The sequence below is a fragment of the Ahaetulla prasina genome, chromosome 2, assembly GCF_028640845.1.
Source record: "Ahaetulla prasina isolate Xishuangbanna chromosome 2, ASM2864084v1, whole genome shotgun sequence".
Taxonomy (NCBI): domain Eukaryota; kingdom Metazoa; phylum Chordata; class Lepidosauria; order Squamata; family Colubridae; genus Ahaetulla; species Ahaetulla prasina.
In genome coordinates this window covers 270017631-270045558 of record NC_080540.1, presented here as the reverse complement: position 1 = coordinate 270045558, position 27928 = coordinate 270017631, and the positions used below count along the sequence as shown (strand labels likewise).

Sequence of the window (27928 nt, the reverse complement as noted above, 5' to 3'; positions counted from 1 at the left end):
CGCACACACATATATTTGTGGTTCCATTAAGCCACATTTTAGATATGCAGGCCATACAACATTACAATTGATCTGTTTTCAGTTAGGCAAAAGCAGCAAAACGTAATGTATTTAAAACTGGATAGTAGAAAGAATGGTGTGTGCCCATTTTTCAGTTACTTTAATTATAAGGATGAAAGGGTGTGTAGATGATCTCTGTGCATTGCTCAGATGCTGTATATTTTGTTAATCATTTGATCAGCTCCTTGAATTTTAATCTTAAATCTATGCCACTTGTTAATTCCTCTGCATGCAATTTCTGGTGCCTGTAGCTAACAGTGAGTGCTTGAAATTTTATGTGCCTAATTTGCTAATTTCTGTTTTTAAGAGATCAGGCTAGTTGATTGATCTAGAGCTTTACAAAAGAATAAAAAATCTCCCTTTTTACAATTCTGTAATCCCTCAATCAATCAATCAGTCTTTGGTCCTCAACATAGCATAGAGTGCAAATGCAAGTGACAGTAGTTGTGTCTGCCGTTATCTAGTGTGTTCCCTAGTCTACTTAGTCAATTTAGATTATTTATTTATAAATCCAAAAAAATCAGAATTTATCATTATTCACAACAAAATTCCAGCCTCATGCATTCTCTTCATATTCAAGTTGTTTCTCAGCCCCATGTAGATGAAAGTAGCTGCCTGTATAATTATTATTACTATTTAGTGTATGACAACATGATGGAAGGGAAGTAAACATACACACAATATATTTAATTATATTCAAAACTTCTATGGGGGTATGGCAGTAGCCTCACAACTGGATGTCAAATTCAGCTATGCAGACTGCTTCTTGCTGATCTTCCAGGGAACCAGAAAATGCAAGCTGTGGGCAATCTTGCACAATATGGTTAATAGTTTGCATATCAGCACCACAATCACACCAAGGGGAATCTTTCCATCCCCACTGATACATGGCAGAGGCACTTCTTCCAGTATCACCACTAATTTTGTTCAATTTTGTCTAGACAGAGCGAGGTAGGTCAAAACCAAATGGCTTGGTAGAGTGATCGCTAATAGTTAAGGCCTAAGAAGATACCTTGTCCCATTCCTCTCTCCAGGCATTTGCAGGTTAAACTGGTGCTGTTTTCCATGCTGGCCTATGGGATTTCAATCTTGTGATGACTGTGCATTGTTTTGGTGAATAAGGAAGGCCTTGTTGATCAGCATCCTTGACCATAGCCAAATGAGAGAATGTTGTCTTTTCTTTTATGTACACTGAGAGCATATGCACCAAGACAAATTCCTTGTGTGTCCAATCACACTTGGCCAATAAAAAATTCTATTCTATTCTAATGTGGGTGGTATGATATTGCTAAGTATAGTAATCAGTACATAGGAACAGGATGCAGTGTGCCAGAGTTGATACACATTGTCTGGTGGAGTTGGACATCAACTATTTGGGTGTAGTCTTCATTAAGCCACATGCTGGCACAATATTCTGCTATGAAGTAAACCAAAGCCAAAGCAATGTAGCAATGTCTATGGAGATTCTCAGTCATCCAGGTCATGGTTGTCCCAAAGGTGCTTTTTTTTCAAGAGGTAACTGGACTTTCTTGTTTTTCTTTGAAGACGTTTTGCTTTTTAGCTAAGAAGCTTCTTTTGGTTCTCATCCAAGAAGCTTCTTCAGAGCTGAAGGCATGAAAGGTGCCTCTTGAAAAAGTACCTTTGGGACAAAGCCAAGGCTGTTGTTCGTAGGGGGTTAGCATCAGCACCCCAGGATGTTGCTGCCTCTCTGTTCAGAAATTGTTGCAGCTTTTCCATTTTGCAACTATTTCCAGGTGCCTGTAAAATACCCCAGTATGAAAGTGTGTCATTATCCTGAAAATATAAGCAGAGCAGACTGCTGTATAAAGTCAATCATGGTTTCTAGAGGTAGTGGTACAGAACAGCCTCACCGTTTCACTTGCTAATAAATGGGCATTCTGTGATTAGCCAGCACTCATAAGCCAATCTTTTAACCTAACAAAATTACAAATGTGCCGACTGGCTTAAGATGGTTGAGGAACTCAGCTGAAGACTGAGGCAGTGAGGCATTAATTTATTCTTTGACAATAAATTCAACAAAACCACTGTTGATCTCACCCCATTCCTAAGAGGACTTTAAGGGGCGTGCATAAGAGCACAAACGTGCCTACCGTTCCTGTCTATTGTTTCTTTCCCTATATATATATATATATATATATATATATGCTTATACTTCCTTGTTTCTCATCATATATACGTTTACATATTATATAATCTTTTTGTGTGATGCTTGTGTATATTGTTATGACAAATTAAATAAATAAAAAATAAATAAATATAGACTAAAGCATGAACCAGCCATACAGAATTGGAAAAACTGAAACAAGTATTTTTATAGTTAATAGAAAAAATGCAAACTAGAGTTTCATCATTGTGTATTTATTTTACATATTTTGTGCTTTTTTGCTAAAATCTTTATCTTGAGTTTTACAATTAAAAAAAATGGTATCACAATTTTTGGGAAAATGCATCTTAGATTAAAATTATTTCACAAAATAAATTACATTGAATAAATTATAAATGAAATTGTTTTAAAGCACACAAACTCCACAGAATCATAAAGTTGCCAGGTTTATTTAGACCATGGAGTCCGTCTCAGTGCAGGATTTCAAAGTAATAGACCCCCAGCTTCTGGTTAAAGGAGAGTTCAAACGCACTAGGTCCCATGGTAATTGACTCCCTCAATGAACTGCTCTTAATACTATGGTAGAAAATTATCTCACCATTTAACTGGAATCTGAATTCCTATAACTTTTAATCATTTATTCGATGTCTTGCATTCTGATACATATATCTTGATTTTCTATGTAACATGCTTCAGATAGTTCAAAAGTGCAACTAAATCTGCTCCCTCCCACCCACACTTAATATATTTTCTTCTCTCCATTTCCATCTCACCTCTTAAGGTTTATTTTTCGATTTCCTGATTATCTTCACTGCATTTCTCTATATCTCTTCCATGTTCTATGAATTTGTCTGACATCTGGGCATAAGGGGCGTACTCAAGGTGGAATATGGCCAACACAGAACATATTGGACCATTTTTTTCCTGAAATGAAAACTAGATTTTTAGGGATGCAACATGAAATTACATTTGCCTTTTTAGCAACTGCATCACAGTGATGATGCATATTCAGCTTATGCTCAATTACAATTTGAACTTCCTATAAACCTATATAGCTATATCTATAATAGCAATTGATTTTTTGGAAACAATTTAAAATCTAAGTAAATACAAGTACAGAAGTACCTCGGTCACTCATTGTTAATTTGTTTTGGGAAGTATGATGAGTACTAAAAATGATAAGTGCCAAACAACCCGCATGACTTACCACATGACCCTTTGTTTCAGGAAGGACTTTCTGTCTGTCCCTTTTCCTATATCAGTGATCTTCCCAGCATGATCGACTTCCTGCCTGCTCTCCACGGCCGTCCCCCTCTTCCTTTTGCAGCAACCTTCCCAGCATGGCAAATTTCCTATCCGCCCTCTGTGACTCTCCCCTTTTTCCTATCGCAGTGCGTTGAATATCAAACAAACGATGAGTACCGGGACATTTTCACGTCAAAATGTATTGAGTACCAAAATCAATGAATTTTGTAACAGTCAAGTACTGAGGTATCATTGTAGTCCTCAATTTACGACCATTTATCTAGCAACTCTTCAAAGTGGTGGCAAAAGTGACTAACAGCTGGTCCTCACATTTATGACCATTGCAGCATCCCCATGGTCACATGATCAAGATTTGAGAGTTTGGAAACTGGAATGTATTTAACAACAGTTGCAGTATCCCAAGGTCATGTGAGAGGGGTGAAATCCAAATTTTTCCCCTACCGGTTCTGTGGGTATGGCTTGGTGGGCGTGGCAGGGGAAGGATATTGCTAAATCTCCATTCCCACCCCTCTCCAGGGGAAGGATACTGCAAAATCTCCATTCCCTCCCCTACTGGGGGAAGGATATTTCAAAATTTCCATTCCCACCACACTCTGGGGCCAGCCAGAGGTGATATTTGCTGGTTCTCCAAACTACTCAAAATTTCCAAAATCCAGAACCTCCTGGATTTCACCCATCACATGATTACTATTTGTAACCTTCCCAGCCATTTTCTGACAAGCAAAGTCAGTGGGGGAAGCCAGACTCTCATACAACCCTGGCAGTAGTCATAAAATCAAGAACAGTCATGTGATGACTCATGTAATGATGGACGTTCCAGTCCAGTAGCTCTATTCAGGATATGTAAGTTTATTTAGCCTGCTTTTACTAATATCATCTATTATATGTAGTACATAAAGTTTTGTTCACCAATGGATAGACAGCAAGTTTCTTCTTCAATTAACAAAGGTTAGAAGTGCTACATGGTTGTACAAAAATTGTGTCTGAATTATGGGTGCTAAATATTCCATGTTTCCTAATATTTATATACCGAATCAAGGAAAACAATCAAGTCTTAAATTTTCATAATAGTGCCTGATCTATAAAGGACAATTAAAGGATCTATTTAATTTTTAAGTAAAATCCAAATTCTTTTCCTTTCCCTTCCTATCTAAAAGTTGTGAAGAAAACAGCCATTACTATCATGTTATTCAAAGAAGAACTGGCTTTTAAAAGTGCTTGACATTCCTTAATAAATAACAATATGCTTATCAGTTGTAAAAGTCAACTTCCATACATTTCATGCATTCTTTAGGATATGAGGTTGTGCATCTGAAATAAAATTATGGGTTAGCTGGTGCAAAATCATATATATGCAATATACGTAAATAATATAATCTATAATATAACTTTATAGAATTATATTTTATATAATTCTTTAAAGTTACATAATTTATACACAATACATAAGGTCCAAGTGACTTATTTCATTCTAAGCCTCTGTACCATAACAATAATTAAATTAATTCATTGTGTTCATTTGAAAAATGATTCTATAGTGCATCTAGTATTGCCTGACTTGACTTTTTTGGATGTTGACTGGGGAATTATTGTTCCAGATCTGAAAAAAAGCACACATATTATTAATTAAACAGCCACAACCACAAAACGTTTGACTTTAATATATTCTAAATATTCAAATATTCTATTAAGACTCATTCAGAGCTTACCTTTTTGTTCCTGCTGAAAATTTTGTATTATATTGTCCTCTTTCTAAGATTTCTGGGAAAAAAATTACTTAACATTTTAAAACTGAAATTAAAAATATATTCCGGTAGAATTATGATTAACAAACAGGAATTAACAAAAATATTTACTATTGTTTTCTCCTCATCCTCCATAGAAATTGTTAATAAACTGTTCATAAACTCTTATATAAATCATGACTTTTCTATAGCTATTTTGTTCTTTCCCCCTATTTATACCATTTTTGCTTGGGAAGGAAAAATAAATATTTGCCCTTTTAACAATTAGAATAGAATAGAATAGAATTTTATTGGCCAAGTGTGATTGGACACACAAGGAATTTGTCTTGGTGCATATGCTCTCAGTGTACATAAAAGAAAAGATACGTTCATCAAGGTACAACAATTATGCGGATAGTCTATACTTCCAATGAAAAGTGACAAATGAGCTATAGGACAGACTGCTGCATAGCTCCTGCACAATCTGTTTATGACAAGAGCCCAGCAATGTTTATGTTTCCTGCATTTAAAAACTAAATTGTTACAATATACAAAATACCTTTTATTTTTCTGCAGAAAGAAACATTAGCCTCTTTCTACACAAAATGGAGAAACAGTCAAGTCCTTTATAGAATAGAATAGAATAGAATAGAATAGAATAGAATAGAATAGAATAGAATAGAATAGAATCCCATCAGTGGTGGGATTCAAGTAATTTAACAACCGATTCTCTGCCCTAATGATTTCTTCCAACAACCAGTTTGCCAAACTGCTCAGAAAGTTAACAACTGGTTCTCCAAAAGTGGTGGGAATTGGCTGAATCCCACCACTGAACCTCATATAAATTTGCGTTCTGCACTTCGTTTAACATTTCAAAAAGATAAGTTTAAAATTTTTTATTTAAATGATTGGTAAAAGGCTCACCTGATTTTTCTGTCAACTGCTCAATAATGCCTTTGTTTAAACAAACATCCACATGCCTATTGAACAAGGCAAGATCCTTTGTTTTTTGTTCTGTGTTGCAAACTGGACAAACAAAAACATTTTCAGTAATGCCAGAAAAACTTTGCAAATTACTTCCTGAGCAATTTGACTCTTTATCTATTAGCAAGGAAGACAAATCATCCTTAGCATGCATTTCAGATACCAACTCAGTAGAAGGCCCACATTCATTCTCATTCTGTTTATGAACTAGGTATTGAGGCAAAACATCTTTGCTACTTGCAGAACCACTATCAGCTATATTTGTTGACTGCTTATTCACTGGTGATTTATTTATTTTAACTTTCATCTCTTCTTTTTTGTCCATATCCACAGAAGGATCATTTTTCAATGATTTGCTATTATCAGTAACTTCTGTATTTTCTTTTACTTTTGTTCCACTAAGGCACATATCAATATGCCTATTAAATGTTTCTAAAGTGCTATCTTGCTGCTCCTCAAAGCAAATAGGGCAAATAAAGATCTGATGTTCATCATCCTTTCTTTGTTCTCCTGAAGCTATTGTTGACATTGTATCTTGTAGATTCTTCTTGTTTGAAGATTCATTTAAAAATATCCCTTGATTGGTTTGCTCTCTTGTAGCTCTCTTTTTATTGAAAAAGCTTTCTCCTTCTGATACTTTTGGGAAAATGTTGACAGCTTTCTTAAAAGCACAGCTTTGTTTTCCTGGTCCTAAGAAATTAACAATGCTCTTCTGGTGGTATTTTTTTTCTTCTTCAGTTAAAAAACCTGATGCTCTTACACCTGAATATGACACAAAAAGGTAAGTGTTTAAAATATATATTCAAAACAACAAATGCTTAATTGCAGTCTGCTTCACATAGACATATATAGGAATGATTCCCCATTGGAACAACTCACCCCTAGAAGAATCATGGTGGGAAAGGAGACAAAGAGAAACACAGTTTTATACATTCAGTTTCACATGCTTACATTTGGATAAAAATTAAGTAATGAAGCAATACGTGAAGCACCAAATGTTCTTTTGATAATGGGAAAGTGTTAACAATACAACTATTTTTGAAGGGGACAGTAAAGGAATCATATTTTAAACATATATTCTAACAATAGTGAAGAAATGCTGATTTGAGGAACTTTCAGTAACCATTTAATTGAAAAGATATAATAGTAATGTATAAGAACAAAGTTTAACAGCAATTGCCTATTGATCAGAACTTTCATTTCACTCAAATAACTAGCAATAACTGACATAATTGTACAAGCCAGTAATTAGCATAATTATAAGAAATGATATTTACCCATCAATCTTAAACGTAAAGGTTCTGGGGCCACAATCTCCATTTCTGATTTAAGCAAATCTTTAGCAACAGCAAATATTTCATCTTCAGTACAAACTGCAGAAAGTACTGTATTAGCTCTTGTTTTAACTTCAAAGTTCACGTTCTTCAATTTTAAAGTTATGGTTCTAGCCTATTAAAAACAATAGACAATTTTTCTGAAGCTGCTATATTCTGAAATACAAAAATTGTATCTTATCTTCATTATTTCTTTATATTTAAAACAATTAAGCAACTGATTATTTTAATGGCTTGTTTTGTTCAGTTCAAATCCTATAAAAATTCTCTGCACTCCGATTCTTCATATGCAATCATGTCCAAAAAATGAAAGCCAGAGCAGATCTATACAAATAGGAACAGACTTAATTTTTAATGCTCAAGTAGAATTTTTGGTCAAAACAAATGGAAAAAAAGGGTGTGAGACTTCTTTTAGTTGAGAGGGAGTTGGTCATTTGTGCAATACTGGATCCCTTTCTTTCTATTTATTTTCAGTTGCTTATTTGGCAACACCATTTTTTTTTATAAGTTTCATGATTCAAGAAATAACTCTCCAAGTACTTGCATAGAAACAATGAAATTTACCATAAACTATGTCTAAATCATTGCTCCCTTTAACATTTCTCCAGAATTTCAATGAAATATTTTGAAGCTAGGAATTAAACCTGAGAAATCAACAAGATCATTGGTAGAGAAATCTACCAATGATCTACAGCCCATATAGCTCCTGGTGGGAAATGTCTTGCAGTAAAGGTGAAGAGGAAGATCAGCTCAATGAAGGAGAACGGGGGCCTTATATCATTTTTATCAATAGGCAGTCCATTTGTAAGTACACATTCTGTCTTATATATAACTTTAAGTTAAAGACAGGATTAGGAACTGAATTTGTTTTTAACCCAGTGACTGCCTGTAAATCTAACAAATCATCTTCAGCCTCAGCATAAATTCTGTTCTATCTAAATTCCTACGACCAAAAGGAATGCAGACAAATAAAAAGTATTTCCCATCAAAACAATACACCAATAAATATAGAAGATGTGACTGCTAATAAATAGGAGAAATACAGAAGGTATAAAGTTACCTACTTTAAGTCCTTCCTTTTTCAAATCCTGAGCTAGGTCACTGCAGAGTTCTTGACATAACCTGTATTGTTCTGATGCACTTATTTCATTAAATGTCCTGCCAAGAGAGAAAACCTCAGCATGTTCTGTTCTTGACAGATTATCCAAGCAAATTTAAACTAAGCAGAAAATATTTGCAAAATCTATTGAACAATACTTAAATACCAAAACAGTTCTTTAAATTTACTGCAGTGTTAAAAAATGAATGTTTCAGCTTATAATAGATGCTACACACTTACTACACAAAAATTAAAAGCCACAATATGATTTCCTGTGCCTGTTATTGTAAATATCAAAAGAAAGTTAAACTTTGGGACAAATGTAACAGTCCAGCTTCCATTTAATAGTGGATGTCAGATTTAGAATTGGATCAAAACCAGTTGTCTCATTTAGTTTGCACTAAAGTTAGACACTGCTTTCACTATTATTTCAATAGTACCCAACTATAACAAATTAGTGTTGATCCAGTTCAAATATTTTTATTTATCAAAATATCCATTAATGATTTTGGTTTAAAAAAACCTGCACAATGAAAATAAAATTTGGTTCTTTGGAGATCCAACATTTAATTCTACTTGAAGGAATTATTCATTGAATAAAGTTCTGCACATAAAGCTTATTAGGGGTTGGGTCAAGAGAATGATCACAATTTCTTAGTATCTTCTCCTTCACTATTTCAGAGGATTACCTAACACTCTTCAGATTTTCAAAGGGTATAGACAGCTTATTAAGGAAGAGGAATCAATGAAAACCAGATCTTCCTCTGTTTGGATCAGTTGAACTTTTCTCCTGTATCAGATGGCTGTCACTGATGGAAGTAGCATCTCTAGATATGGAGGGAAAATTCTATTTTTATCTTAGGTATTCTTGGCAGTCACAATAATTATATTTGGTATTACTGTTCTAAGAGCGGAAAAAATCTAGAAGAGTGTCTCAAAAGAGGTTCAGTTACATAATTTCCCCCCCAAAGAACCAGTATGTCTTTTACATGATGGAAAAAGTGTGCTGGTACCAGTATTTTGATTAATTGTTTATTATCTATTATCTATATACTATCTATTAACTTTATGTGGACAGAGTTTTAGCTGTTTTTATCTTTTTTCTACTTACGAATGCTTCTTCCATTTATAAATGTTGGGCAATAAATACACTTAAATAATAAATAAATGAACAAATAAGATAATCCGTAATTCAGGTAACACCAAACTTTATTTGGCCAATTTTCTGGCATTGTATTGGTATTTCTTGCAATCGTGGGGGATGGGCAACCACATAGTATATTTAAATGCATTTAAGAGGTGAGATGTTTACACTTGATATACTTTTGAGTACATACCTTTCTGTACTCATACTTTTTCTTTCCCCGTCCCTTAAAAAAAAAGAAAGAATGTTCAAGAGTACTAATTTCAAAGGTTAGCTTCCAATAAAGTAAGTGTCAAATTTTATGAGCAGACACACACACATCATGGGGAAAAAAGGCAATGGAAAAATAATTATTAAAAGTTAAACAAAAACAGTTGTCTGAAAATCAGGATAAAGCAAAGGTAAGAAATATTAGTAAGTGTCATCGTTTTCTGTAAGCATTCAATATCACTCTATCTTTATAAGAAAGTTTATCTTTTGTTAGAACAGGATGGAACTGAATTTACTCAACAATCTGAAAATATTTTTCAATATTGAAAATTGAAGTACTTCACTGAATATTTTTTAAAGTTACAAATATATGTGACCTATTTTAGACTTAAGGATCTTAGGAGAGTTGAGGGAAAGCCCTAAGATTCTGCAATTTAACTGGGAATTAAAATACAAACAAGGCTAGATTACAGATAAGCTTGAATAATACAGTTGTTATTAATTTCATGTGAAATGCAACCAATTAATGAAATATTTAGAAAACAAGTAAAATAAGGATAAGTACATGTTGCATAAAATACCTTTCCAAATGCGTGGAACCCAAACCAAGAGAGATTTCAAGAAAATTATGGGAGGATGTTTCAGAAAATAGAAGAGAAATCAGAGCCCTCTGCTGGTACAGTTCTGTGCAAGTCTCTATTTCCAAAGCTTTTAGCATTTTCTCTGTTACTTTTCCTATGCCTGGTACCTAAATGAGAAGGAATTATATACCAGTGAAACAGGAAGTTTTAATGTGAAATCTTAATTTTAACAGTTTCAATATATATCCCGTTATCATCTATTATTAACCATCACCTTGGAAACTGAGTGTTTTTTAAAGTAACAGAAATAATAACATAGCTTGGTAAACTGCTGCACATAACTGGCAAATTTGTTGTTCTGCACTGACATATGTAAGTGAGGCACCATGGGACAGTAAATGATTTTTTGACCAGTTGTTAGAGCAGTCATTAAGCAGATCATACAGTCATTACATGAAACGTGTGGTTGTAAATGTGAGCTGGTTATTAACTGCCCAAAGTGCAGTCACATACCATGGAAGGCAGTGTAATATCTTAAGTGGCAGATACAGAAGATAAAATGTTGATAAGAAAATTAGACACCAAAACTATTTCCTGAGTATAACATTCATAAAAATAGTAATATTAAATAAATCCATTTTTTCACCTTTCTAATAGCTAAATTTTTGATGAAGTCCATCACAGCATCTCTTTCTGGAGGGATTCTATATTGGCCATTAGGTTTATTTTTATCACTGCACATTTTTGCCAACATCATGTTTGGAGCAATGCCTACAATTAAATGAAAAAAAAAATCAAATAGAAACAAAAAAGAATTATCACTTTCCAGCTTCAATTACATATTATGTAAGAGACAAAGTAATCCAGATTTGAGATGAAAGTTGAGTATAAATACTTTTGTGGCAGGGTCATGGGAGCCATCAAAACATAGGCATTATGGGTGCCCAATCTTAAAGTGGCTCCATAATAGGTACCAGTCCACAATGCTATTTCACAGGTAGATGAGGTAAAAAATGTAACACTTTTTGGTTATGCAAAGTAGAAGCTAGGTTACCAAACTGTCATATCTACATCTCATTCAGTATTCCATGTTAATGTAAAGTCATAATATCGGTCATAATATTGGATAGTTCTATTATATTTTGCCCAGTATACCACAAGCACAACCAATACCTAGTTTCATCTCAAATGTGTTAAAAAAAAAAAAAAAGAGCTAGTATCTCTAAAATAGAAACTTTCCAAGACAACATTTTGTCACCTGCCTCTTTATCAACTATGAATGTGGGTTAAATTTAAAAACCGAATGACTAGTATGAAAAGAGTAAAATGAGTGATTTGATCATATAAACCAGGGCTTTTCAAAGTTGGCAACTTTAGGAAGTGTGTATTTCAACAAAAAACACTAATACATACAGTATGAGGATTGAAATGCGAAACAATTATGCAGGAAGATTCAATGAACTGAAACAAATGGATGACTGAAATGGGATGGAGTATGTAAGATTCTCCTAAATACAAGATTCATTTACACAGACAGAAAACATGGAGAGGAATAATGAATAGTGTTAGTGTAACTCTTCCCTCTCAATTTCTTTATCTTACAATGTCTTAATCTTTTTCAGCATTCTCCGTAATTCCATCATATCATTTTTAAGGTACAATGACTAGAACTGCACACAATATTCCAGATGTACTCACACCACTTTTATAAATGTGTTAATATATTGGCGATTCTATTTTTAATACCATTTCTAATTATCTCTAACATGAATGGATGTACACTGTGTTGACACCTTGATAAAACTGTTTATCATTACCCCAAAATCTCTTTTCTCATCAGTCACTGTTGCTCTGATCCCATTTAGTTTGCATGAAATCCTAGGCTTAGAAAACCTTAACTCCGTAGCCTTCGACAAGACCTAAGTTTAACTCATAGAATCATCTATTGTAATGTCCTTCCTGTTAAAGACTACTTCAGCTTTAATTTCAATAATACAAGAGCAACCAATAGATTTAAACGTAATGTCAACCGCTTTAATCTAGATTGCAGAAAATATGACTTCTGTAATAGAATCATCAGTGCTTGGAATACTTTACCTGACTCTGTGGTCTCTTCCCATAATCCTAAAAGCTTTAACCAAAAACTTTCTACTATTGACCTCACCCCATTCCTAAGAGGACCATAAGGGGCGTGCATAAGCGCACAAACGTACCTACCGTTCCTGTCCTATTGTTTTTCTTTTCTTCTTCCTATATATATATATATATATATGCTTATACCTCCTAATATTTACTCATATATATGTTTATATACTATATAATCTTTTTGTATGATACTTACATATATTGTTGTGACAAAATAAATAAATAAATAAAATAAAAATAAATAAATAAATGAATAATAAGGATTTTGAACACCAATTGCACTTTCCTATCTAAGTTACTTATCAACTTCCAGTGCAAAACTTGCTTGCTTGCCTTCTCTGGTCTCAAACTCCCATAAACGACTGAGAAAAAAGGAAAAGAACAAGGGAAATTGTCTCATTTATTTTCCCTTGACTTCATTTGCCAAATTCTTGACTTCTTTCCTGCAATATTATTTAACTTCATCTGAACAGGCCTTTCTAGATACATTCTCTGAACTCTGCTTGGATAACATTCAGCTTCATTATTTATTTTACATTAAAATGTATGCTATTTAAATAGCATTAAGTCTCTCATGAATGTTTATCTCTTTTCATTTTAAGTACTTTTATTTGGGTTAGCTCTTAATCATATCCATTGACAGAATAGCAAAATCTATAATTTCAAATCAATTCAAACTGATTTCCAGACCTCTGTTATTCCAGAAGGTAGAAAAGATGAAAAAATTTAAAGAGTAATGTGTTCTTCTTCACTGAAAGAATTTAAGTAGAGGTTGAACAGCTGTCATGGATTTGGATGACTTCCAAAGTTCCTTTCAACATTACATTCTTTAGCTTTTTAGAGGACCATTATTATTAGCGTTTCCTAAGATACAGTCTTCTATAACCAGTTTTTATTTTTGTATTCCTAACTCTTCTAGTATGAAACAATTGAATCCTGTACAAAGGACTGTTTCCCCCCGCCTCAAAAAACGTAACCAGTAGTTATTTGGCCATTATATAATTGCTGGTTTCAAATTTTGCTTACAAACAATGTAAGAACAAATGTCTTTCCCTTAATTATTTTAGATCTCTTACTAAATATAAACAATACATTCACATCCTTTGATTACACCCAATTATATTTATTCAGAAAAGATCAGGGCTAATTCTTACTAATATCTGAGTCACTGTCACTAATTGCAGCCAGCCTCCAGATAAAAATCAAGGCAATAGATATAATTTATGTTGAAGAGAACGTAGGTGGAAATATTAGGTGAGTAAGTAACTGAGGGAGTAAGTCTTAACAATCTTTGGTTGTGTGTTGCTGTTGGTCTGCAACAATTATTTGTCGCCCTAGGTTCCCTGTTAATGTTGTCCTGGGTTCCCGCAGGAACGGGTCTCAACCCTCGTTGAGACAATTTAGGGGGTCCTCGCAAGGACGAAAGCAGCCGAATAAAAGACACCACACCAGGAGTTCTTCAAAATGAGAGAGTACGAAGAAAGGGTTGTAGAAAAAGCTGTTGTAAAAAGATCCCCCTTAGATCGCAACAGTCTCTTTTATTATGCAGTTTTAGCAGGGAGGGGTAATTACAGCAATGAGGGAATTAACATATAGAAACTTAGCTATACCAATCAGCAAGCATTTAGAGTATACGTATTAGCAAAATACCACGTGTTTTTCAGGAAATCATGCGTTTTACCTGAATAGAAACTCAACTTAAGGAATGCAAAACTAGAAGCTTATCTCAGGGAAGGCGAGGGGCCTCAGGGGAAACAGAACTATGCATAACTATGCATCTAACTCAGAGAAGGTTAGGGGCCCAATTCTGGGAGAGCTGCAGGTCAAATCAAGTTCTCCTGGCTGTGAGGCCTAAGAAAACCTGAACCAATGATATATCCATATGTCCTCTGTTTTTATTTTTTAAGATGGGTAAATGATATATCCATATGTCCTCTGTTTTTATTTATTAAGATGGGTAAAATTCCTCTAAAGCTATGACATCCCCAGTGGATCCCCCCTCCGGGAGACCCCGCAGGGAGTCAGTACGCTTTTCCAAAGGAATGGTTCCCGATTCAGTGTCTTCATCAGCCTCAGAGGCTAATTCTAAAAGAGGTTGTTTATATTCATTTTCAACAGTGTTCCTTAGCAAGAGGACATCATCTCCAATACTGTTTAGTCGTTGTTTCAAAAATGCTAGAACTCTCCCCATGACACATGGGCCAATTGTACATGCAAGGAGCAACAAAATCAGAGGACCAGCTAGGGCAGAGAGGAGGGTGGTCAACCAGGGAGAGAGATTAAACATTCCCTGATACCACTTGTGGGATTGAGAACGCTCTTTTTCTCAATCGGGTATTTAATAGAGTAGTGTATATTATAGTCCACCCTCCAGTGTCAAGTCCTAGCCTTTCTTTGGACAAGTATATTGTGCAGGAAGTATAGGCATCCGAGGAGGCATTAATACAATAGTGAGAAAAGTTAGAGGGTACATACCCAAGGCAACAACCTTGACCTTCAATTGAGGATACCGTTATAGAAGAGTTAGACCACCTACAACCGGTATCTGAGGTGCTATTGGTAAAAGGTAGGGCGGAACCTATGGCCTCATAAAAAGGGGGTTGAGAAGACAGACACAACCAACATCTACTATCATTGTTAGGAAAAGTACGGGCTGCCACAAGGGCATCATGCGCAGAGGAGACCAAGGACACCAACGGATTGTTGCTTTTAATCAAGGGCTGTAAAAAGGGCGAGTTGACTTGTTTGTTTGGGCCCACAGGTGGGGATGTTTCTAAGGACATGGTAAGACGAATTATGAATATATTTCCTGGATGTTTGTAATCGGAATTATCTCTCGACCTTCCCCCCCATCTTTTCCCTTTAAGCCATTCAGTAATCGGAAGATTCCTTCCATGAGATGTAAAAGTAACAGTCATAGGATTGAGGCGAACGCCGCAGCAGGCCCAATTGGAGCAGGATTTCCAAGGCAAATTGTTATCAGGGCCTAGTACAGCTTTGATATAGTCAGTAGTATAGGGAGCAGTCCACCAAATCTTTCCGGTTGACACACATTGCCAGGACTTGCAATACCAATCAGAGATGGTCCCACATTCATCTAGGTGGGAGAGATCAGAAAGATGTCCTGGGCAGATATACAGGCCTGGACCAATTGACCAGACGTCCCGAGGGGAAGGATTACATTTTGTTTTACGTTTAAATCCATGGGCGCCGACCAGCATTTCAGCAAAGTCAAAGTAGAGTGCAGGAAACCAAGGCCACAGAGTTCGATTAGAGATGGAATGAAGGACGCCTCCTTGGAAGTCCAAAATAGTCCAAGTATAATTTATGGACGATGCAGGTTCTGCTGTGCTCCGGATAAGGAGCGCTGAACGGAGAGCTGCAGAGGTAGAAACGTGGGAAGAGGGCAAAAGCGAGATACGCCAGGGAAAATGGGCAGCAGAGAAGGAAATTTTCATGTCAAAAGATCTTTCTTGCTTTGGGAAAACAGGAGCATGCATAAGTGCTGTAGTCTTCAGATGAGATGTTAAAATTAACAGAGAAGTGGAACAGGAGAAGATATAATGTAAGTATTGTTAGAGGATGGACTGGATATCCATTCTTTAGCCATGTCCACTGAGCTGGATGCAGCAAGGGATGGCGTTGTCTGCAAACAAGTTCCACGACCCCAAGAGGGGTTAGTATTCTACAATGAGGAACTCTTATATAAGCACTTAAACGTTCAAGGAATGTACATTTAGGAAGAGAGGAAGAGGCATTAGGGACAGAAGAGGCAAGAGAGATCAGTGATAGGATCAGAAGGATCTTCATCTTTCTTTTTTGGTTGATTGAGATGACAGGGGCGAACACAGCGAGCTGGAACCCACAGGACTCGATCAGGCAATTGAACTGCAGCGTAGCCTTTTCCCCAGGTAATCAATTGAGCTGGACCTTTCCAAGCTGGATCCGAAGATGCCTATAATATACCAGAGGCCGAGGAGAGGGGAGGGGAGGAGTGGAAAACTGTCTCGAGGCGGCAGTGGAGGCAGGAGATCCAGTTAGATTAAGAAAATTCAATGAATACAAACAAACATTTAATACATTTTGCAACGCCGGGAGTGTCGGGGGGCTGATGCCTTTTGACCCCAAGTGTCTGTCCAAGGCCTGTTTAAGAGTCAAATTCGCTCTCTCTATAATGGCCTGGCCCTGGCTATTGAAAGGAATGCCGAATTTATGGATTATTGACCAGCAATGGCAAAATTGTGCAAAGGCAGAGCTCGTATAGGCTGGTCCATTGTCAGTTTTTAGAGTTTTTGGACATCCCAACGTTACGAAAGTCCGAATACAATGATTAATAACTTGTTTTGCGGTTTCACCCCTTTGCAAGGTTGCCATGATGAAACCTGAATATGTATAAAGGATGGATATTGAGTTACATCCATTTGCCATAGTTGACAGGCCACTGTTCCTCTGGGGTTGACCCCCATCGGAAGAGAGTTACCTTGGCGGCTGCAAGTAGGGCATTGATGTATGATCAGGTGCCTCAGCAGCCGTGAAGCCAAATTGTTTCATGAGCGCGCTTTTGTTTTGTTGAAAATAGGAGTGACTGTCCCAAGGAGAGACAGGAGAAAGTGTCAAAAGAGAGGAGGCAGAGGCCGCAGCGTCTGCTACATAACAAAATAGGGATGTGTACGTTTGTAAATGAGAGACTGTAAAGTTGTGAAAAGAGAAGTGAGATTAGAATCAAGAGAAGGGGACAAGTAAGATTGAAAAATAGTTTGTACTATTTGAGTAACATACTATGTGGAAGACAGAGAAAAAGACAAACAATCAATAAAAACCCAACTCCCACCCTTTTTATTCATGTGTGGAAGTTGGTCACTAACAAATCCATGCTATCAAAAACTTCCAAAAACAAACCACATTCTTAGCAAAATCACCATCCGTCTTACTTTACTCATACTTTTTCAGCACTAGTATGAAAACTTCCTCTTAACTCTCTCTTCATATTCTGTAACCTTCTAACTTATCACATCCTATAACTTTCTAACTCATCTCTGAAATAGTTCCTAAAACAGGGCACATATTGTGCTGCTAAAAAAGAAAAAGAAACAATACAAACAGCAAATAAGGGTGAGTCAGTTTGTGTGGAAAACCTGAGTGCATTTTCCAAAAAACAGATTTACGCTTAAAAAAATGTGCATCCATACATAAGAAGATAGCCATGTGTCTGAAATGCTGTAGGGTTTCCTGCCTGAGCAGGAGGTTGGACTAGAAGACCTCCAAGGGTCCCTTCCAACTCTTATGATGTATGTGAACAGCTTCAAAAATACAAAACTAAAGGAAACAGTTTAAGTCAGCTCAGTGCTTTGAAAACATTTATAAAGGTATAGGTTTAATCAGGCAGGTTAAACCTCAAAAAGTTCCAGAAAAGATAAAAAATAAAAATTAAAAGCAAAATCAAAATTGTATGCATGATTAAAAATTAAAATCAAATTTGTTTTCATGGTGAAAAAGAAAATACATCTGCATAGTTTTTTACATAGCCTTTTACAAAAGCAATGCTTCCAGAGAGCCTAATTGTCCCTCCCTTCTCAGACAAGAAAGAAGAGAGAGAAGAAAAAAAAATGGAGTGGGGGTGGATGGTTATCCCCCGTAGCCCGCCCTTTTCCCTGGCACAGCAAGGAACAAAAAGGGGGGGTAGTTAAGATAAGCCAGAGGGCAGAGAAAAAAAGTTAAAAGTAACTCACTGGAAAGACACTCTCATGCATATGAAGAGAAAAAAAAATCCAAAAGTAACTCACTTGCTTGCAAAAGGAAAAATACATTTTTTTATTTTTCCAAAAGTACCTGGCTGCTTGCATACGGAATTTATGCAGACAGATACACACACACACACACACACACACACATGCAGAGACAATTTCTCACACATGTACACATTTCTTGCAAATCCAAAAGACAACACAGAAATTTCACACCTTCTCAATGAGTTTTGCACATACACACATTCCATGGAAATCAAGCATAACAATTATCTCTACAATTCTTATGCAGGTCTGAAAATGATCACATACATACATACACAAGCACACACATCATCAAACAACATTTACAGACCTGGGGAACTTGTCTGAGAAAACTCAGCAGTTTAAATCATGACTGATTGTGGATCCTTTTAAGTCATTTTTGATCTAAGTGACGTCTGCAAGTAAAATGAGGCATTCAAAGATCATGTGCCAGATGGACAAAATTTTTACAGGGGCTCTTGGACTTTCATGGAAAAAAGTTCCCAATTTTTCCCATGTAGTCACTGTGTGAGCGATCGCACCCATGGGGGAAAGAGAGGGGTGCTCTGGGGGAAGGGAGGCAGGCAGGGGAAAGGAGGCAGTTTTCAAAGCAGGGATGGAAGAAACAGGCATTTGGTACAATACGCTTTCTAGCTCAATATGCTTTGAAGGTTCAGAGTGGGGGGAAAGGGAGGAGGGAAAGGAATGAGCGGGCAGAGGAACTGAAGGAGAGTGAATGCCGTAGGAAGTAACAGCTTCTTTTAAATTTTTAAGCACCCGTACATTGATGTTATCATGTATCGGCTGTCCTCCTCCTGCTGGATTGAGGTTTAAAGGGTAAGCCGATATCGGGGGTTCAGTTCTTAGAGAAAGAGAAGAAAGAGCAACCAAGGCAGAGAGAGTACCTGCAGCTATGTCTGTATCCTCCGGAGGGGGGGGAGACGCTGCAGGAGGAGAAAGAGCTGTGTCCGCAGGGGGAGCAGAGGCAGCTACAGAGACAGAAGAAGATTCATACGGAGGAGAAACTTTTGGCAGGGATTCGGCCGTAGTAGAAGAGAGCAGAGCAGCCGAATCAGTAGAAGGAGAATTAGGATAGAGGGTGCCAAGAGCAGCTGTAATGGCCCGCCAAGTCCAGGCGGAGCTCGAGGGTGGTAGAAAAGAGGTAAGAGATTTCTTAGAAAGAGGATAGACAGTGGTGCCATTAACTTTTTGCAAACAATTAGCCTTCTTCACCAGAGAGTAAAGCTCATTCCTATGCAATGATGAGACTTTCGAGTTCGAGGAGCCCATAACTTACGTGTGCACGTGTCGCGTCCCGGACGGGTAAGCTATGAGGGTGAAGGTGACGCACCGCTAGACAACGATCGCGCCTCTGGACAACACAACAGGTCAGGACGAGCCCCCAGATGTTGCTATTGGTCTGCAACAATTATTTGTCGCCCTAGGTTCCCTGTTAATGTTGTCCTGGGTTCCCGCAGGAACGGGTCTCAACCCTCGTTGAGACAATTTAGGGGGTCCTCGCAAGGACGAAAGCAGCCGAATAAAAGACACCACACCAGGAGTTCTTCAAAATGAGAGAGTACGAAGAAAGGGTTGTAGAAAAAGCTGTTGTAAAAAGATCCCCCTTAGATCGCAACAGTCTCTTTTATTATGCAGTTTTAGCAGGGAGGGGTAATTACAGCAATGAGGGAATTAACATATAGAAACTTAGCTATACCAATCAGCAAGCATTTAGAGTATACGTATTAGCAAAATACCACGTGTTTTTCAGGAAATCATGCGTTTTACCTGAATAGAAACTCAACTTAAGGAATGCAAAACTAGAAGCTTATCTCAGGGAAGGCGAGGGGCCTCAGGGGAAACAGAACTATGCATAACTATGCATCTAACTCAGAGAAGGTTAGGGGCCCAATTCTGGGAGAGCTGCAGGTCAAATCAAGTTCTCCTGGCTGTGAGGCCTAAGAAAACCTGAACCAATGATATATCCATATGTCCTCTGTTTTTATTTTTTAAGATGGGTAAATGATATATCCATAGTTGTGGCCCAATGCAATAGTGAATGGGAGAATATTTGAGTAGTATCTATGAAAATTACATAATTGCAACTTCGTTAGTTGTGAACATAACATCCCAGGTATAAAGTCTTCTTTCTCCCCCAAACAACATTGTAAAATAATCTGGTTAAACAACTTAATAGGGAGAATCAGTCTGAAAGCAATTCCGTTGTCGTACATAAATGCACAAATGCTATGAATAATAGAGTCCAGAGTCATACTTTGATGGTCAGTATTTGCACTGGGACCAAGACAATGCACATATCCAATAAGTTGTACAACCTTATATAGATAGGAGCCACGTAAATGAATTCTAGAACACACTACACACAAAAAGTAAAACATAATTATTCAGCTTTGCACTTTTTGATGATATAATATAGTTGGATAAGTATATAGCAGCAAAGAATCACAGATACAACTCTAGTCAATCAATACAACAGATATTTTATAAACATATAGTAAATATGTACAAAGTTATTCTAGAACTGTCAGTATTTTAAACAATAAAAATGTATTTACCAGCGCTGGCAGTCATCGCAGTTTTTTGTTCAATTCTCAAACGAATTTCATTTACAACTTCCTCAGCTGATCTTTCCAAAACAACTGACTTTAACTGAACTCTTGACTTTTGGCATTGCTGTTCTTCTAAGGGCAAAGATGGATGAATAATCTGCTTATCAATCAGAGCGTCACTGTCAAACAATACTGGTGAACAGGAATGCATATCTTCACTCAAGTTTGATTCATCAGATATAACCATGTTCTGTTTTCCTTGTTTTTTTTTTTAAAAAAGTTAAAAAATCAGAATATCATAAGCAAAACAGTCATTTCAAATTCTTTTGTAAAGATAATAAGAGAAACAGCTTTAGACCACAGGTCCCAAACCCCTGAGCAAGGACCGGTACCAGTCCATGACCTGTTCAAAACTGGGCTGCATACCTGGAGGTGAGCAGCAGATGAACAAACAAAACCGAAACCATTCCCCCACCCTCCCCAGTCCGTGGAAAAATTGTCTTTCACAAAACTGATCCCTGGTGGCAAAAAAGTTGGGGACTGCTGCTTTAGACTTCAAAATCACTTATTTGGCAAGAATGTTGCATATATTGCTTTTAGAAAAGGCAGTGTTCTCATTGTTACTGCTGCAGGGTCATCTCCCATGGAGGAAAAGTAAGAAAAACCCATGGTGGTGCACAGTGGTGGGTTTCAAATTTTTTTACTACCGGTTCTGTGGGTGTGGTTTGGTGGGCGTGGCATGGTTTGGTGGGTGTGGCTTGGTTGGCATGGCAGGGGAAGGATATTGTAAAATCTTCATTCTGTCCCCAATCCAGGGAAGGTTACTGCAAAATCCCCACTTCTTCCCGATGAGCTGGGACTTGGGAGGCAGAGAATAGATGGGGACAGGGCCCCACAGAATTTTTACTACTGGTTCTCTGAACTACTCAAAATTTCCACTACCGGTTCTCCAGAACTGGTTAGAACCTGCTGAAACCCACCTCTGGTGGTGCAGTGGTTAGAATGCAATATTGAAGGCTAACTCTGCTGACTGCCAGCAGTTTGATCCCAACCAGCTCAAGGTTGACTCAGCCTTCCATCCTTCCAAAGTCAGTAAAATGAGCACCCAATTGCCGGGAGCAATATGCTGACTCTGTAAACTGCTTAGAGCGGACTTTAAAGCACTATGAAGTGGAATATAAGTCTAGGTGCTATTGCTATTTATATGCATCTAAGGTATTCCTTCATACAGATGAGTTGCACATTTACAGAACTAAAATTTGGTACTGAAAAGAACAATGCATCTTTCTACGTCTATACATATGTATATAACTGTATATATCAATATGACCAAAGAACTCACCGGTACAGGGCAATCTAGAATTATAGTAATATAGTAAGATTTGTAGGATTTTCTCCTTAAGGTGAGTAAATAAAAATTCTAGTTTTTCCTTGACCAAATCACTGGTCCCAAGTTAATAACCAGCACTGGAAAACCTTCTCCCGTTGAAATGAGGACTGTTACATTTAATAAGAGTTCAGAATACACTTAAAATTCTGGATTAAGATCTTATCACTATCTTTTCTCTTGGCATGAAATTAATTCAAAATAAACATGAAAGCCAATATTAAAACTTAAAGTATTCATATGTCACAGTTTCCAGGTTTACTAGATCACAGACATAAAAGCAACGTAACATTTTATTCTGACCTGATAACTCCTGATAATTACATACCATTTAGACCAAACTTGGATGTACTGAGATGTTTTCTTTTACAGCTGTGGTTTTGTTCTTCTAAGTACTCTGTTATATTCAAGTAGGCTTCATCAAGGCCCACAGGCATGAATTGAGGATCATATTCAGCAAGGATTTCCCTAATCTTCAGAAATATAAATACAAAGTTGCATTATTATTTACTCATATTTTAAAAATATACCATGCATCTAATCAGTACAGGTAGTCCTCGATTTATGACCACAATTGGTAAAGTGGTTATAATAATAATAACAGAGTTGGAAGGGATCTTGGAGGTCTTCTAGTCCAACCCCCTGCCCAGGCAGGAAACCCTACACCATTTCAGACAAAAGGTTATCCAACATTTTCTTAAAAATTTCCAGTGTTGGAGCATTTACGACTTCTGCAGGCAAGTTGTTCCACTGATAAATTGTTCTAACTGTCGGGAAATTTCTCCTTAATTCTAAGTTGCATCTCTCCTTGATTAGTTTCCACCCATTGCTTCTTGTTCTACCCTCAGGTGCTTTGGAGAATAGTTTGACTCCCTCTTCTTTGTGGTAACCCCTGAGATATTGGAACACTGCTATCATGTCTCCCTTTGTCCTTCTTTTCATTAAACTAGGCATACCGAGTTCTTGCAACCGTTCTTCATATGTTTTAGCCTTCAGTCTCCTAATCATCTTTGTTGCTCTTCTCTGCACTCTTTCTAGAGTCTCAACATCTTTTTCGTGGCGACCAAAACTGAATGCAATATTCCAAGTGTGGCCTTACCAAGGCATTATAAAGTGGTATTAACATTTCACGTGATCTTGATTCTATCCCTCTGTTTATGCAGCCCAGAACTGTGTTGGCTTTTTTGGCAGCTGCTGCATACTGCTGGCTTATATCTAAATGATTGTCCACTAGGACTCCAAGATCCCTCTCACAGTTACTACTATTGAGCAAGGTACCACATATCTGATACCTGTGCATTTTGTTTTTTTGGCCTAAATGTAGAACCTTACTTTTTTCACTGTTGAATTTCATTTTGTTAGATAGCGCCCAATGTTCTAGTCTGTCACGATCTTTCTGTATCTTGACCCTATCTTCTGGAGTGTTGGCTATTCCTACCAGCTTGTTGTTGTCTGCAAATTTGATGAGTTCCCCATCTATCCCCTCGTCCAAGTCATTGATGAATATGTTGAAGAGTACTGGGCCTAAAACAGAGCCTTGGGGTACTCCATTACATACTTCCCTCCATGTGGATGTAGTTCCGTTGAGGACTACACGTTGAGTGCGATTGGTCAGCCAGTTACGAATCCATCTGGTGGTGGTGCTGTCTAACCCATATTTTTCTACTTTATCTAGTAGTAGGTTATGGTCTACTTTATCAAATGCTTTACTGAAGTCCAAGTAAATTATATCGACAGCATTCCTCTGGTCCACTAATTTTGTCACTTTGTCAAATAATGCAATAAGATTAGTCTGGCATGATCTGTTTTTTTACAAACCCATGTTGGCTTTTGGTTATTACTTTGTTTGCTTCTAGGTGTTCGGCGATTTGTTGCTTGATTATCTTTTCCAGAATCTTCCCTGGTATTGAGGTTAGGCTGATAGGTCTGCAGTTTCCTGGATCTGGTTTTTTTCCTTTTTTGAAGATGGGAACTACATCAGCTCTTTTCCAGTCCTCTGGCAGTTCCCCTGTGCTCCAGGATCTTTGAAAGATATAGTTCAGTGGTTCTGAGATTTCGTCTGCCAGTTCCTTCAGAACCCTGGGGTGTAATCCATCCGGTCCTGGTGATTTGAACTCATCTAGGGTAGACAGATGTTCACTTACCATTTTTTCCCCTATTTTAACTTGTGTTCCTAATCTGTTTTTTGTGGTGCTGTTTTTGATAGGTTGGATTGTTTTTTCCTTTTGTGTAAAGACAGATGCAAAAAATGAGTTAAGTAGATCTGCTTTCTCCCTGTTGCTTGTCACCTTCTTGCCACTTTCTCCCAGCAATGGGCCAATTGTTTCTTTGACTTTTTTCTTGTTTTTAACATATTGGAAGAAGCTTTTTTTGTAATTTTTTACTTTTGTCGCTAGCCTTTGTTCAGTGAATTTAGCTTCCCCGTTGACTTTGCTTGTGAGAAGGTTGCAAAAGATTAATCAGATGACCATGAGACACAGTAATGGTCATAAGTATGAACCAGTTGCCAAGAATCTGAATTTTGATCCCATGATGGATGGGGATGACCCGTTGCAGGGACGTGCGGTGGAGTTTAGTGGTTATCTATACGATAAAATCATTCAGCTTCGGGAGGGCTTGGATCAAAATTGGGTGGATCCAGGTGAGAGGTCGGAGAGCTGTCTTGTTGAGACTGTTTGGGATGAGTTTGACCCTATGGCTCCCGAGGATATGGAAAGGTTATTGGGGAGGTTGAATGCCACCGCATGTTTACTGGACCCGTGCCCCTCCTGGTTGGTGCTGGCCACACAGGAGGTGACACGAGGCTGGCTCCAGGGGATTACTAATGCTTCTTTGTTGGAGGGGGTCTTCCCTGCCGCCTTGAAAGAGGCGGTGGTGAGACCTCTCCTCAAGAAGCCTTCCAGCTGTTTTAGGTAATTATCATCCGGTCTCCAAACTTCGCTTTGTGGCGAAGGTTGTAGAGAGTGTGGTGGCATGTCAATTACCCCAGTACCTGGATGAAACTGTCTATCTAGACCCGTTCCAGTCCGGCTTTCAGCCCGGATACAGCATGGAGACGGCTTTGGTCGCGTTGGTTGATGATCTCTGGAGGGCCAGGGATAGGGGTTATTCCTCTGCCCTGGTCCTATTAGACCTCTCAGCGGCTTTTGATACCATCAACCATGGTATCCTACTGCACAGGTTGGAGGGATTGGGAGTGGGAGGCACCGTTTATCGGTGGTTCTCCTCCTATCTCTCTGATCGGTCGCAGACGGTGTTGACAGGAGGGCAGAGGTCGACCCCGAAGCACCTCACTTGTGGGGTGCCGCAGGGGTCGATTCTCTCACCCCTCCTGTTCAACATCTATATGAAGCCGCTGGGTGAGATCATCAGTGGTTTCGATATAAGTTATCAACTGTACGCTGATGATACTCAGCTGTACTTTTCCACACCGGGCCACCCCAACAAAGCTGTCGAAGTGCTGTCCCGGTGTCTGGAGGCCGTACGGGTCTGGATGGGGAGAAACAGGCTCAAGTTCAATCCCTCCAAGACAGAGTGGCTGTGGATGCCGGCACCCCGGTACAGTCAGCTGCAATTGCGGCTGACTGTTGGGGGCGAGTCATTGGCCCCAGTGGAAAGGGTGTGCAACTTGGGCATTCTCCTGGATGGACGGCTGTCCTTTGAAGACCATTTGACGGCCGTCTCCAGGAGAGCTTTTTACCAGGTTTGCCTGGTTCGCCAGTTGTGCCCCTTCCTGGACTGGGATGCCCTATGCACGGTCACTCATGCTCTCGTGACGTCTCGCCTGGATTACTGCAATGCTCTCTACATGGGGCTTCCCTTGAAGAGCACCCGGAGACTCCAGTTAGTCCAGAATGCGGCTGCACGGGTGATAGAGGGAGCCCCTCGTGGCTCCCATGTGACACCACTCCTGCGCAGACTGCACTGGCTGCCTGTGGCCTTCCGGGTGCGCTTCAAGGTGTTGGTAACTATCTTCAAAGCGCTCCATGGCTTAGGGCCAGGCTACTTACGGAACCGTCTGCTGCCACCGATTGCCTCCCACCGACCCGTGCGCTCTCACAGGGAGGGACTGCTTAGGGTGCCGTCCGCCAGGCAGTGCCGATTGGCAACACCCAGGGGAAGGGCCTTCTCTGTGGGGGCTCCCACCCTCTGGAATGAACTTCCCCCAGGACTCCGCCAACTTCCTGACCTTCGAACCTTCCGCCGCAAGCTTAAAACACATCTATTTATTTGTGCAGGACTGGACTAGAATTTTAATTTTGAATTTAGTTTTAATGGGGTTTTATCATTTTAATTGTAATTTTAAATTTTGGCCTATTTAAATAAGTTTTTTAATTAGTGTTTTATCTTGTATTATATTTGTATTTTTATCGGGCTGTAAACCGCCCTGAGCCCTTCGGGAGATAGGGCGGTATAAAAATTTGATTAAATAAATAAATAAATAAATGACCATGGGGGTGCTGTAACCGTCACAAGTGTGAAAAATGGTCATAAGTCACTTTAATTTTGAAAGATCACTTTAAAATGAACTGTTGTACGACGAAGACTACCTGTACTGGCACTGTACCATTTGGCATACATCATGGATCGATTATACATCAGGGAGAAAAGTCAATTATTGAAGAGTACTTTTGATTCCACTGCCTGCTAACTATAGCATCTTGATCAAATTTCACTGAAGGTATGCTATTAACAAGAAAAACTTGTTCTCTATGTAATAAAATGAGGGATCTAATAAAAAATGGATAGTTGAAATATTTTAAGACAGAAATGTCTCCCTATGAAGACATTCAAACTGGCTGCTTCCAGGGATAGGTATCTCAGTTACTTTATTTTGTCTCACCCTTTTAACAGCAAGTAATAAAACAGACTGTATTTCTTAATAGAATAGAATAGAATAGAATAGAATAGAATAGAATAGAATAGAATAGAATAGAATAGAATAGAATAGAATTTTATTGGCCAAGTGTGATTGGACACACAAGGAATTTGTCTTGGTGCATATGCTCTCAGTGTACATAAAAGAAAAGATACGTTCATCAAGGTACAACATTTACAACACAATTGATGATCAATATATCAATATAAATCATAAGGATTGCCAGCAACAAGTTATAGTCATACAGTCATAAGTGGAAAGAGATTGGTGATGGGAACTATGAAACAATTAATAGTGCAGATTCAGTAAATAGTCTGACAGTGTTGAGGGAATTATTTGTTTAGCAGAGTGATGGCCTTCGGGAAAAAACTGTTCTTGTGTCTAGTTGTTCTGGTGTGCAGTGCTCTATAGCGTCGTTTTGAGGGTAGGAGTTGAATTAATGATGCTAAAGATACACTATGGGAATGTATGTATCTAGTTCAGTGCTACAAAGATACACACACAATTTTTATGAGATGTCAGAACCATGAATCATAATAAACTTGATGTCAGAGTGAAGATTGACCAGCAATGTTTTGGGTATCAGCATACTAAAATGGACTGGAATCCTATGTCACTTCAAATCAGAGAATGTCAGTTTCTTTCTGCAGGT

At 38.0% G+C, this 27928-nt stretch overlaps 1 protein-coding gene across 9 annotated transcripts in view; it reads right to left on the bottom strand.

Moving 5' to 3' along the window:
- Positions 1–2423: 2423 nt before the first annotated feature.
- The window catches only part of POLK (DNA polymerase kappa), a 41794-nt gene continuing 16289 nt past the window's right edge, over positions 2424–27928 (bottom strand). For 7 of the 9 annotated variants that reach the window (XM_058169231.1, XM_058169230.1, XM_058169232.1 and 4 more), the window contains 10 exons: positions 22726–22870; positions 21017–21268; positions 11174–11298; positions 10528–10694; positions 9930–9962; positions 8558–8651; positions 7437–7608; positions 6100–6921; positions 5161–5212; positions 2424–5051 (listed from right to left, as the gene is read on the bottom strand). In XM_058169231.1, the coding sequence (XP_058025214.1) occupies positions 4967–5051; positions 5161–5212; positions 6100–6921; positions 7437–7608; positions 8558–8651; positions 9930–9962; positions 10528–10694; positions 11174–11298; positions 21017–21268; positions 22726–22870 (1947 nt within the window). In that variant the 3' untranslated portion in view covers positions 2424–4966. The remainder of the gene's footprint in view (positions 5052–5160; positions 5213–6099; positions 6922–7436; positions 7609–8557; positions 8652–9929; positions 9963–10527; positions 10695–11173; positions 11299–21016; positions 21269–22725; positions 22871–27928) is intronic. The other 2 variants (XM_058169234.1, XM_058169235.1) reach the window with 2 other exon arrangements.